General features: G+C 39.1%; 1 protein-coding gene across 1 annotated transcript in view; it reads right to left on the reverse strand.

The window, feature by feature from the left end:
* nbas (NBAS subunit of NRZ tethering complex) overlaps positions 1-14,497 on the reverse strand; it is a 240,443-nt gene that overhangs the window by 39,915 nt on the left and 186,031 nt on the right. Inside the window, exons 45-46 of the mRNA XM_080192176.1 lie at positions 11,316-11,534; positions 9,397-9,599 (exon numbers count right to left, since the gene is read on the reverse strand). Coding sequence (XP_080048302.1) covers positions 9,397-9,599; positions 11,316-11,534 — 422 coding nt within the window. The remainder of the gene's footprint in view (positions 1-9,396; positions 9,600-11,315; positions 11,535-14,497) is intronic.

Below are 14,497 nucleotides of genomic sequence, written 5' to 3' on the forward strand. Positions count from 1 at the left end.
CACGAATTCAATTAGAGCCATCGAGGTTTATAGCATGGAAATAGGCCCTTTGGCCCAATTTGTCCATGCCACCCTTTTTTTTTTAAAACCCCTAAGCTGGTTGCATTTACCTGCATTTGGCCCATATCCCTCTATACCCATCTTACCCATGTAACTATCTGAACGTGTTTTAAAAGACAAAATTGTACCCACCTCTACTACTATCAAATCAAACTGCAAAAAATGCAACTCAAATAACAGGCGTAAAATTCCACAATGTTTCCTTATATTCCAGTGCACTGGCTAATCTTACTATATTCAGAAAACTTTAAATTTACTGACTGGGGTTGAGCTGTAAAGTGGTCTGAGATCATAGTTAGAGTACCAACCTCAAATACAGTACATGGCTAGAAATCTAAAGACAGATATTTGAACTGTTGGACTTTGTCTTTTCAGACCAGGTTGGCCATTTTCAGCTGGTATAAATGTTAAATATTGTGAAGGGAATTAACAAGAGTAGATTAGGAGTGACTTCCCTGTGCTACAGGAAAACAGAACAAGGAAATATTATTCCAGAATCTGAGTTAAGCAGATACAGACCAAATCTAGGAAAAGTTTAGTTCACACAATAAGTTGTAAAATGCAGATTACAGTGCCTCAGAGGGTCACAGATGAGAAGTCAATTAAGATGTTTAAAAGACAGATTGGCACTTGCTTGAGAAGCTACAGTGGTAAAGGATATTGACAAAAGGCAAATACTAAAAATAAATCTATTTTTAATGAACAAAATTGGTAAAAACAGCTTGATGCTGTAGTCTTTTTCCAATAAGGGAAAGGTACTGAGAAGGTAGTAGTTAACTAGATTTCATCACACATGCACTCAACAGTGCTTTCCCTCCTTCACAGCAGCCCATATAGCAAGCATAATCATCATCGCTGCCAAGCAGCCTGTCCTGGCTAATATGCTATCCAATACCCGTCGCTACTTACAACGAAGTTTCATATCATGGATGCTAGGTTGACATAACAAAGGATGACAAATCATGGTGGAACCGCTGAGCTTTCATGAAAGGAAGAAAAGCTTCATTCAAATGATGAGGAAAACCATATCTAAATTAATCATACTTTTTTAAGGTTCAGCACCAGTGATTATACATAGTCCATCTTTAAATGTGTGGAGTTTGAACTCACTAAGGAGAGCGACTTAGAACAAAAATTCCAACTAATCTAAAACAGCAGGGTTAGAAAAGACCTAAAATGATAAAGTAATAAATTATGAGGTAGCACACTTTGGGTAAAAGATTGCCAGGTGGGACTTTTATTTAAGAAGAATCTGACAGATGAATAAAGGAATTTCAGACTTAAGGTACAGAAGTTGTTAACTGCTAGTGCAAGTATGTTGTTCGTCCATCATCGATGAGGACCTCGACACCATTAATCATTTTGAGGCTGGATGTGGTGTGTCCGAAGATGACTGATTAGACCAATTCGGGCATGGGATGTCCTGGCACATATTGGATAAACTTGTGTAGGCACTGTAGTTGTTGCGCTGATGGCTCTGGACTTGCGCAGCTCGCGCTTAAGTTGTGCTTAAGGCATTGCACCTTGTTTTATAAGTTTGACAGCCCTTGTGGATGAGGCAGGTAGGGCAGTTTTGTGCCAGCATTTCCCAGGTGGTCGTGTCTATGTCAAGCAACTTCAGGGAGGCCTTGAAGCCCTCAACACTCTCAACGGACCTCAATCTCTTGGGAGACCCCCCCCCCCCTCCTGAGTACAGATGATACAACTCTCATTACAGAGAGGGCTCAGATCCTGCAGAGATGGGCTGAACATTTAGAAGCCGTCCTCAACCGACCGTCACCTATTAACGATGAGACAATAGTCAGGATTCCCCAGGTGATATCAACAGCACCATGGATGACTCACCGGTAGTAGCCGAAACATACTTGCCGATTGCCCTTTCTCTCATAGAGGTGTACGATGGAAGCATCTTTAAGCTCCTGAGGAATGGATTCTTGCTTCCAAAAGCACTGGAGCAACTCGGTGAGTTCTCGATAAGTACAGGACCAGCAGCTTTGTAGATCTCTGCGGGTATGGCATCTGCCTTGGGGCTTTGTCAGTGGATAGCTGGCTGACAGCTCTTTGTAAAGTTTCTTTTGCCCTCCATGTGAGCATCTTCCAGCAAAGAGTTCTCCAAAAAGGAGCTACTTGGGTATGCGCTCGTCTCGCATATGGTTGACATGACCTGCCCACCGGGTCTGCGCTCTCAGTGTGCAGTGTGTGGACTGATGGTAGACTTGCTCTAGAGAGAACTTCAGTGTCTGGTACCTTGTCTTACCATCTGATGCGTAATATTCTGCGAAATCTGCAAGATCTGGAAATGATTGAGCTGTCTTGCATGCCTTCGATACACAATCCATGTTTCACAGACATACAGGAGGGTAGTGAGTACCACGGCGCTGTAGACCTTCAGTTTTGTTGCTGGACTGATTCCTCGATGTTCCTATACAGTGGAGTGTAGCCTACCCTACTGAAAGCAGGACTTGTCTTTGCTATTCTGCAGTTAACTTCTGCATCAATAGTCACTGCTTGGGAAAGGGAGCTGCCAAGATAAGTGAACTGGTCCACTGCCTGTAGTTTCTGTCCTTTGATTGTGATTATGGGTTCTGTGTACGGTGCATGAGGAGCAGGCTGGTGCATGACTTCGATCTTTTTAATGTTGATGGTGAGTCGAAAGTTGTCACAAGTCGTGGAAAATCTGTCCACACTGACTTGCATCTCTAGCTCTGAGCCAGTATACAGGGCACAGTCATCTGCAAAGAGGAAGTCTCTCAGAACAGTCTCCTTCATTTTGGTAACAGCTTGAAATCTCTTCAGGTTGAAAAGCTTCCCATCCACTCTGTACTTGAAGCTGATTCCAGCTGCACTGTCTGGAAGGCATCATTCAGCACAGCAGTAAACATCATGTTGAACAGTGTGGGTGCAAGCATACAGCCCTGTTTGATGCCATTGGTGATTGGGAATGCCTTAGAGGATTCTCCACCGTCCTGTACTCTGGCCATCATGAAACTGGCATACCATCTGAATGAATTTGGGGGGGGGCAGCTAAACTTTAACATGATCCTCCACAGGCCTGTCGGCTGACAGTGTCAAAGGCTTTTGCAAGGTCAACAAAGGTTCTGTAGAGCTCGTGATTCTGGTCCTGACATTTCTCCTGAAGTTGGTACGCAGCAAAAATCATGTCAATAGTCCCACGACCTTTGCGGAAGCTACACTGTGGCTCTGGAAGCAGGTCCAGCTCCAGATGAGTGACCAGACGATTTAACAGGACTCTTGCGGGGGTTTTTCCTGTGACGGAGAGCAGCGAGATTCCTCGGTGGTTGTCGCATACTTGCCGATTGCCCTTTCTCTCGTAGAGGTGTACGATGGACACATCTTTAAGCTCCCGAGGAATGGATTCTTGCTTCCAGAAGCACTGGAACAACTCGGTGAGCTTCTTGATAAGTACAGGACCACAGCTTTGTAGATCTCTGCGGGTATGGCATCTGCCCTGGGGTTTTGTCAGTTGATAGCTGGCTGACAGCTCTCATGACTTTGGCTACTACCGGTGAGTCATCCATGGTGCTGCTGATAACACCTGGGGAATCCTGTCTATTGCCTCGTCGTTAATAGATGATGGTCGGTTGAGGACAGCTTCTAAGTGTTCAGCCCATCTCTGCAGGATCTGAGCCCTCTCTGTAATGAGAGTTGTATCATCTGTACTCAGGAGGAGGGTGTGGGGGGGAACTCCCAAGACATTGAGGTCTGTTGAGAGTGTTCAGGGCTTCATAGAACCATTTCAAATCGTTTCTGTCAGCATATCCTTGTAGCTCATTTGCCTTGGCGCTCAGCCAGGCATCCTGCATTTTACGCAGTTCATTCTGGACTGTCCTGCAAGCACTGGTAAAGGCGATTTTCTTGGTTGCTGATGATGGGTCGTTCTGGCAGTGCAAGTATAAAGATAAGTCAAAAGCCAAATAAGATGCAGAGCTTCAGATGGGATACTATTGTATATAATCCACTGCTGCACTTAGCAAATGCACATGTGAGACCTTCATTAGGTTGCATTCAGTCTGTAGCACGCAGTTATAGAAGAAATAAATCCTCAAAGAACTAAGTTGTTCACATTGATTTTTTATTTGTGATTGTTACTATATTGTAGATATTTTTTAAAAACATGTAAAATAACAATGCCAAATCTTTGCCTCCCATAGAGACAGGTCATTCAGTGTCTCTTTCTTGATAAGCTACATCATAATGTCCATAAAGAAGCATCCCAGCATAGCTTCACTGAAACAGAGAGCCTTAGAGCTCTGATTTTAAACCTAGAAACAACACTATCAACTGGTAGTAGTTGCAATGAATCCAAATAATTTTGTGCATCCGTGATGTTGGATAGACCTGGATTGGCTTTCAGGCTGATCTGAAGACAGAAAATCCAGCTGAAGTAGCCATTTGTGTTTTTAATCTGATGGACCTCAGGCATACAGCTGACAACTGAGACTCTAGCATTTAAGATTACATGGCAATAATGACTGAACCTCAAAATAATCAACTGTATGTTAAGTACTTTAGCTGACATGTGAAATATAAAGACAGCCAGTAATAAAATAGTAAATAATAAAACCATCATGTAATTTGAAGTCACACCATGTCAGGAGGAGTTGGGAAGAAGAACCTTTTTGTGGGCTTCTTTCAAAAAGGAATCGAACTGAAGCTGCTAAAGTAAATTTTTGCTGTTACACCCAGGACACATTTTGAACACGCAAATGTAAAGGAACCATTTGCCACACATTCAACAGAATGTAAGCAGAACTGCAGGACGTGAGAGTGGTGACTATCTGGAACGAGTTTGATTTGATAGTAGAGGCGAGTACAATTTTGTCTTTTATAAAGCATTGATACAGTTACATCGGTAATTTGGGTATAAAGGGATATGGGCCAAACATGGGCAATTGGGACTAGCTTAGGAGTTTAAAAAAAGGGCAGCATGGATAAGTTGGGCTGAAGCATCTGTTTCTATGCTGTAAAGCTCTATGACTCTAAGACTGATTTGAGGTTAAATTTACTCAAAATAAAGGTTTCATAGAACATAAAGTCTCATATGCCATGCCTTTTTTTTGATTTTACAACAACGTGGTAGATTTACTAATGCTAGCTTTTATTCCAAATGCAATTAATTGATCAAATTTAAATTCTCCAGCTGTTGTGGTGGGATTTGAACTCACTGATAGACATTTGCTGCAATTGGAAGACCCCACAAAAAAAGCCCCACAGAAACTACAGGTGATAATACTTTGCAAAGAACCAGACAGGGAAGGGATTACTGAGACATGACTACACAAAAATCAGAGCTGGCAATTAAACATTGAAGGAATGTTTTCCACGTGTGGAAAAGCTAAGAGAGAGGAAATGGGAAGGTGGAGGAGTTTTACTTAACAGAATTAATATAACGGCACAGAAAAAAATTAACATGACCATTGATAAAACATAAATGCAATCCCAGTGCGTGCAAGAAAACAGATAAAAATGATCAATCACTCTGAAGACCATCTAATAGTCAAAGAGAGTTTCAAGAAATAACATACAAACAAATTAGGGGAACGAGCACAAAACAATTGTAGGGGGGTTTCGACTAAACAATTCAATTGATTGAAGCCTCTTCAATTTCTGGTTTGTTTTCTTTGGTTTGATTTTTTAAAATCTCTCTTCTTTGTTTGAGTCTCGCTTCCAATGGATCAGAGGCATAGAAACACATCAAAAGGGAATGGAGGAGAATGGGAATGATCCTGGCCAAACTGATGGGGAACTAACAAACATGAGATGCTTGCCACTCGTGCAGATGAAAACCTGGACTGCAGGGTGAGTGAGCAAATTGAGTGTGCCATCATGGCGTAGGAATCCAAGCAACTGGGGGAAACGAGAAATGATAGCAGGGATGGGAACAGTACAGGCAGCAGTTTGATACTGTTCTCCGTAGCTGTGAACAGAAGTTCCAACAGTTGTTGCCTGTTTGGTGCCAGAGTTAAGGATAACTCCTCATGGCTGGAGACAAACTTACACAGGGAGGAGATGGGTACTGAAAACCAGAATAGAACAGGAAGAGACAGAGTATCTATTGGTAACAGTGCATCAATAGGAAACATCTCTGCAGGGAACAATTGTAAAAACAATTAAAGGCTCTTTATCTAAATGTGTGAAACATCTGCAATAAAATAGATGACCTGAGCACAAATAGAAATAAATGGTTTAGATCTAGTCACCATTATAGACACATGGTTAGAAGGTGGCCAAAATAGAGAACTAAATATCCCAGGACACACAATATATCAAAAAAGACAGGCAGAATGGAAAAAGTGGATTGGTAATCCCTGTAGTAAACGATGACAGAAGGACTTTAACGAGAAAAGGTTGTGGCTTTGTGGCTTGGAAGATCAGGAAATAGAATCAATAAGGGTGGAGATCTGGAATAGTAAGGATCAGGAAACGGTGGTGGGATTAGTTTATAGGCCGCTTGATAATAGTTATAACATTGGAAAGAGCATTAAACAAGAAATTATTAGAGAATGTAACAATGACAAATTAATATTTGGAAGTGACATTAATCTTCATATAGAATGGACCAATCAAATTGACAAACTTGCTCTAGAAGATGAATTTGTAGAATGCTTTTGTAACAGTTTCCTGGAGCAACATATTGTGGAATTAAGGGTAAAACTATATTAGTTCTGGTATTTTGTAATGAGGCAATGTTGATTAGTAATTTCACAGTAAAAGAGCCTTTGGGGAACGGTGATCATAATACAACTGAATTCTATATTAAGTCAGCCCATACTGGGCTGACGAATGGAAGATGGAGTTTAATTTAGATAAATGCGAGGTGATGCATTTTGGTAGACTGAACCAGGGCAGGACTTATTCAGTTAATGGTAGAGCATTGGGGATAGTTATAGAACAAAGTGATCTAGGGGTACATGTTCACAGCTCCTTGAAAGTGGAGTCACAGGTGGACAGAGTGATGAAGAAGGCATTCAGCATGCTTGGTTTAACTGGTCAGAACACTGAATACAGGAGTTGGGACATCTTGTTGAAGTTGTACAAAAGATTGGTAAGGCCATACTTGGAATACTGTGTGCAATTCTGGTCGCCCTATTATAGAAAGGATATTATTAAACTAGAAAGAGTACAGAAAAGATTTACTAGGATGCTACCAGGACTTGATGGATTGAGTTATAAGGAGAGGCTGAATAGACTGGGACTCTTTTCTCTGGAGTTAGGCAGCTGAGGGATGATCTTATAGACGTCTATAAAATAATGAGGGGTACAGATCAGCTAGACAGTCAATATCTTTTCCCAAAGGTAGGACAGTCAAAAACTAGAGGGGATAGGTTTAAGGTGAGAGGGGAGAGATACAGAAGTGTCCAGAAGGGCAGTTTTTCATACAGAGGGTGGTGAGTGTCTGGAACAAGCTGCCAGAGGTAGTAGTAGAGGCGGGTACAGTTTTGTCTTTTAAAAAGCATTTAGATAGTTACATAGGTATAGAGAGATATGGGCAAAATGCGGCAAATGGGACTAGTTTAGGGGTTTCAAAAAAAAAGAGTGGCACGGACAAGTTGGGCTAAAGGGCCTGTTTCCATGCCGTAAACCTCTATGACTCTAAGTTTAAAAGTGACACATCCAATCACAAAGTAATACTAAATTTTAACAAAGCTAATTACAAAGGTATGAAGGGTAAATGGGTGCCACCATATGCATTTATGTGTGTTCTAGCAAATGTAAATGAGCCATGTTACAAGCTTGACTGATTAATTTAAATTGATGACCCAATAAAAGTCTTTAAAATTATGAAAGTTCTTGTCAGAAGAAAATGTTTCCACTTGTGGGAAGAGTCAAACTAGTGGCCATCAATATAAAGGTAGTCACCAAAAACAAAATCAAATGAGGATTTCCTAAGTAACTTCCATACCATAGAGGTGAGAACGTATGACTCTCTACAACAAGAAGTAGTTGAGGAGAATGGTTGAGATGGAACTATTGTAAACCGTGAAGAGGATAGTGTAAAAGACATAGACAAGTTGGTGGAATGGGCAGATAGGTGGTAGATAATGTTCAATGTGCAGAAGTGTGAGGTGATGCATTTTGATAGGAAAAACATGGAGAAACAATATAAAATAAGGGATAAAATTTTTAAAGGGGTGCAGAAGCAAAATGTGTATAGATTATTGAAGGTGGCAGAACAGGTGGAGAGAGCAGTTAATAAAGTATATAGTATTCTTTATTAATAGGGGCATTAAGTACAAGAGCAAGGAGGTTATGCTGAATTTATACAAGACACTAGTTAGATTTCAGCTGGAATATTGTGTACATTTCTGGGTACCCCAGTATAAGAAAGATGCAAAAACATTAGAGGTGGTGTGTGGAAGAGGTTTACCAGAATGGTTCTAGGGATGAGAATCTTCAGTTATGAGTATAGCTTGGAAATGCACTGCCTGGAAGTGTGGCAGAGGCAGATTCAATTGAGGCAGGTTTGATTGAGACACTCAAGAAAGCATTAGATAATTATTTGAATAGAAACAATGAGCAAGGGAAAAGGTACAGGATTGGCACTGAGCCATGATGCTTGTCTGGAGAAACAGTACAGACAAGATGTGCTCAATAATCTCTTTCCGCACCATAACAATTCTGTGATGAACATCTGATGGAGAAGCAGGTTGTGTGGAGTTAGAGGAAGGGTACGAAAAGGCCTGAGTGGAGCACAGACATGTGGAACCAAATGGTCACTTTGTATACTGTACATTTTTGTAAGTCTATGTAATAATTACTGCAAACCCAAAAGAATTGAAAATAGGTTGCTTTCCCCAGCAAATCTCCCTTTAGATTTAAAAGTAAAGTAAGCATGCAATCAGAAATAGGTATTCAGAGATCTAATCATTAAATCAGTCTTTGCTTAAAGCTTTTTGTGTTAATTTAAATGCAAATAGATGAAAGTAACAGCATATTCTGTCAGCAAAAGAGGAACACACAGTGTTCCAGTTTAAACTTGGCACTACCTACAGTAACTCCAGTCACAGAACATTATAGTGGAAGAAATAAAAATGCTCAAGAGAATTTAACAAAATAAGGGAAAGAAAGATCAACATTAAGTGGCACAATGCAGATTACTGACAAGTTACTCAAGGTCACAATTTAAAAGTAACGATGAAACTCCAGTGATCTTAACTTATTCAAATACAAATTATTTATTATTTAGTGCAACACTAATAAAGGTTACAGGAAAGTTCTAGGCCGGGAAATAAAGACAGCAAACTAGCCACGTAAATATTCATTGAAGCGAGTTAATTAATTCAGAACACCAAAATTACATGATTGGAAACCTACCTTAGTACATTTATTACTCTCTGTACAGCATCTTGTACAACGGCCTTAGGGGATATGTCTTGAGATTCTACAGCAATTTGCAGCATCTGCTGCATCATATCGAGAGGCTGTCCATCTAGGACCATAGTAACCACAAGGTTTTGCAGTTTACTACTCTCAGATCTTGAAAGATCATATAGCTGATAGTATTTTTGGAATAGGCCCTGAAAAAAGAAAATTGTATCTTTTACTTAAGTTAGTTTTAGAAATACAAGAGAGTTTTGTTCTAAGGCTTGTACTGAAAACATTAACATGTCTTCTCAGGAACTGACGAACCTGCTATGTATGTCCAATATTTTCTTTTTCCTACAGTTTCCAAAATTTTTTCTGTGTATGTTGAAAAGCAGAGGTTTTCCACAAGTTTCAATATCTTGTTGCTCTGCAAATTTTGAACTAAAGAACAAATGTGCATTGACAATACATTTTTCATGAACTTGGGTATCTTAAAGTGCCTCATAATTAATGAAATACCTTTGAAGTGTAATCACCACTATAGTGTAGGATGAAGGAAGATACTAATCTGCTTTTGGTGGTTAGAGGTTAAGTGTTGGCCAGAAAATCAAGAGAACTCCCACATTCATTCAAAGTGGCATAGAGAAAGAGGAGTCTCAGTAATGGTTGGCGAGATGTTGACTTAGACAGGACTTGTCTTTTTGAACGAAGACATGTGCGATAGTGTAAAGCAGTATCACTCTGAAGTGTTAATCTGGATCAAATCTTTGGAATACACCTCAAACCCATGATCTTTTGACTTAGAGGGAAGATTGCTGTCTTTGAGCCAAGTTGCTGTGGATTTTGAATGCATAAGCATGCCCAGCAATAACTGGGTTGTGCTTTAAAAAAGGGCTAGGCCCGAGTATTGGAGGAGTAATCCATTAAACAAAACACAATGCAGGTTCTTCTTATCCCTGACCTAATCAAGTTCTGTTGAATTTGATTGGCAGGTAAATTTATCAACTGCCACCATTAAGAATGAAAGAAAGATGAGCACCAATTTGCATTTGATTTTTTATTTTACCAAATAACATGAATAATGTGGCACCAAAACAATGGGAATGCAAGTGGAACCCTGCTTCAAAACCGGCAAATTTAAATTGGTTCACTTCCAAACACAAATCTGTATCAGCTGTTCTAAACCAAATGTTTACGGTATAGGAACCAACACATTAGAATTCTTAATAATTCCTCTTTCAGTGAAACTGTATCTGTAATGTGAGTGTTGCTAATTGCCCTCAAAATGAACCTATTGCTCCGGGTTTTGGGTTTAAGTAAGATGTCAGGTTTCTTTCCCCAAAGAACATTACATGAACCAGGTGGGTTTTTACAACAAATCAATAGTAATTACCAGCTCTGAGACTAGTTTAATATTGCAAATTTCTTTAACTGAATTTAAATTCCATCAGCGGCCATGGTAGAGTTTGAACGTATGTCTCCAGAGCATTAGTCTGGGCCTCCGGATTACTTAGCACCTCACCAGCATCTCTACCTAGATGCAATCTTGCCATAACTACAAGTTCACTATAAACAGTAAGAATTTTTAAGAATACAGGATTTTGAACTTGTTTGATGAAGAAGTGAGATTGGTGAAATGGTTTGTTGTGGAATTGAGGAAAATTACAGAAGGGGTTTGGCTGAAGGCACATTGCGTTCCTCAGGTTAGGGCTGCTATATTGATAATAAAGCGACTCACCTTTACTATACCTGACACTAAGCATGATATTCACAGACATGAAAATCATTTGACTGCCAAACACAACTAGTTTTCACTTTATGTGCACAAAGCAATGATTAAAGATTTTGCCTTGTGGATGTCATATAATCACTTTTTTATGGAAGATGAACATTGTGCAGTTGATTGTGAAGGACAAGATTAGCTTTACCTGGTTGCTGGCCTTTAGGGAGTGTACAAAGCTATGGTTGAGTGTTTCTAGATGAGCAAGTGATTGCTGTAGATGAGTCAAAGTCTCTTCATAGCTGACTTGGGAATTTGAAGCAGGTGGGATGCTGCCTTCTGAAGTCTTTTTCTGCTGCTTCTCACTGGTCTGTTTGATTGCTTTCATTGCTCTTTTAGTAATCTCCAACCTAGCTTGAACATTCAGCTGAAATGAAAGACAGACTCTGTTTCAAGGATGTGGAGGGAATCAAACACAGGAGAGGGAGGAAGCACATTCATACAAGACAACATTGCCTAAAGTGCTGCACAGTTCTCTCTCTTTCTCTCAATACATGCGGTGCTAAAAAAAAAGTGTACATCATTCAAGGAGGAAAAAAGAAATGTAAGATGAAAAATTAGTGTTAAATCGCCCCGGTTTTCCCTCAGCTTTTAGAGCTCACAATTAGAATGGGATAATAGGATATTTGCAATAAACATAAAACGCTGTACGTATTCATTCTAACGATTCAGTGTATTTCTGCAGACTGGATTATGCGACTGCACTTGTTTGCTATTAATACATAGCAACTCTCACATAATTTCTGGTGGTATTAATGTTCAATAGTCAAATTAATATCAGAGAATATATTGCATTATTGGATGTATACCTATATCACTCTAAATTACAGGATATCAGCAACAGTCTTCGACTCTCGAAAATCAAGACCCTGCATTGTGCCTCCTTTTGTATAACAACTGGAGCTGATTCAATGCGTCAGACAACCAATTTAATTACTATCTCCTCTCAGGTGGGTATCTTTATGTAGGTAAGGAAATTACAGAATGAGCAGCAAAGTGAAGCAAGCATGCAGTCTGGGAACTCTGCCTTACTCTGAAAATCAATGCCATTGCAAATGGAAAGATAAGCAAGTCCATGCAGTAAACTGTGGTGGTATTGCAAGTGGGGAGCCTATTTGGTTCTATCAATTCAAGGAGGTATTTTTGTGCTACTGAAAATAACAGCTTTGTGCTGAACTCATTCTCATTATTCCACATAAATACAGAACTTCAATAAAGCTTTCCAGGAATTGTGACTCATTAAGTGAAAGTCTTCTCTTCCACTCTCAAGTTCAGATTAGCGTTCCTAATGCAGGTGGCATTTGTGACAGTGGCTCAAATTGCTTGGTAGCTATTTTTTCCTTTGACCCCGAGACTTGGATGTTGGGCAATATAAAATCAATATGAAATTATTTCTATATAGGCACACTGTTACCCCTCCTCATATGCTAGATATCCAAGTTCATTGTCATTTGGATTACAAAAGTGGCCACTTGGATGATGTTCAGGAAAGTTAGAACTGAGCCTTCAAAAGGGAAAATTGGAAATAGAAGTATACAAGAAAATGGCCCATATAAAATATAAAGGATTATCCAGTTTCTCACTAAAAGTTCATGCTTTGCTGGTTGAAACTGTTAAGTAACATTCCATGAGCCAAAATTTTAACACGAAATTTTCTTTCTTGTATTTGTCTTTCTGAAATACTTAAAAGTGCACTATCTAGATAGTAATAACCTGAGAGAACCTGCCTTAACACATATAACCATTGATCATCAGCTATTATCCTTCTGTTCAGAGCTTTAAAAGCAATGGTGTCCATTTTAAAGCAAGATAAAATAAGCCTCACTCTGTAGCAACATATATATTTCACTTTCCTTCACATACTTTGCAATCTTCATTCACAGTGCCTTGCTCATTTTTCATACTACAGTCATTCTTTATAACTGTGCCTGAGAGGAAAGAGACTGAGAGTCTTACTAAATGCAATAAGAAAGTTGATAGAAAAGATTTTCATAAAATCACAGTACATCTTTTTTTGAGAAATAAGTCACAATAATAACGTTACTGGTTTAGTCTATTAAGTGACCTTTTGCTAGAATGGTTTGCACATATGTTGCAATGTTAAAATAGTTAAATAATCATTTTCATTCAGAATGTACAATCATTGTAATTAATCATTTAGTCCAACAAATAAAACTCATAAGAGGAATGATCAGAAACCACAAAGGTGCGTATTTCATATGTCAATTCCTCTTGTTAAGGGACGAACTAAGCTGCATAATAAACCCATTATTATGCTGTTTTATTGCAATTTCTGGTTCTTTTCTTGCCCTAATGAGTGGTGATGGCAATGGTAAGAAACTGACCAGAAGCTTTCCCATGTCAGAAGCTTGATAAGCTGAAAGTATATTGTTCAGGTGGATACTGCATCTAAGGGAAATATCCATGCTATTGAATCTACCCTGCCTATGATGTGCATAAATATGGTAACAATAGCTAACAACACAAGTGCGACGTTGAGTATTAGTGCACAGTCAAACTTTCTATGATTTAGGTGTTTGGGGTCCGTGTTGAGCTCAATAATTCTAAAACTGTATTTCTGGCCATTAAAGGCAGGTGTAAAGGTCAACTATCTTGCAGCCAATCCAAGATTACCTCAATAACAGGGATGGAAGCTATTTACTTTGGCTTTTACTGTCACAATGACTAAAGCAAGTCTGTTTCTCCCTTGGGAATTTAGATGTTTTTGGGTGTGTGTATGCAATTGAAGTTTCATTGATTGCAGATGGAAGAGGTAAGGAAAGATGTCCATATGTTTCAAATATTTTGTGGATAACATTGATCAATGACAGTCGAGCAAAAAGGCCAACAGCAATTTGATTGTTCGTTTTACACCAATGCCCATTTTCACTCAAGTCAATTTCATCAAATGTTTTTCAATACATTGATGAGAAGAGTAACATTGTGAAAGGAAAAAGTTTAAAAGTATCCTTTCATTATTGCGTCAGAGTTTAAATATTACCTCCCCCACTTTAAACAACAGGACTGAAATTTCCATTTTTAAATTGTGGAGAAGTGTTGTGTACATTTGATTTGTAATGGACAACACCCTGTGCACTTAAATTCATCATTATATGCTGGAACATCCATGTAAATAAGATGCTGATGCTCAGTCTTATAGTTGAAATGTTGGATTGTAATTCAATGGTAATAGCTTCAGATTTTACACAACAGCTGGTGTTGAAATATTTCTTTTTGCATGGTGCAAAAAGGCATCACAAAGTGATTTGGTCAGTCGATTTTATATAGAATCTTTCCAGGGGCATTATCCTGCCAGTTAATGTAATTTTA

Source organism: Carcharhinus amblyrhynchos, chromosome 7 (assembly GCF_965287045.1).
Source record: "Carcharhinus amblyrhynchos chromosome 7, sCarAmb.v2.hapA, whole genome shotgun sequence".
In the NCBI taxonomy this organism is placed as follows: domain Eukaryota; kingdom Metazoa; phylum Chordata; class Chondrichthyes; order Carcharhiniformes; family Carcharhinidae; genus Carcharhinus; species Carcharhinus amblyrhynchos.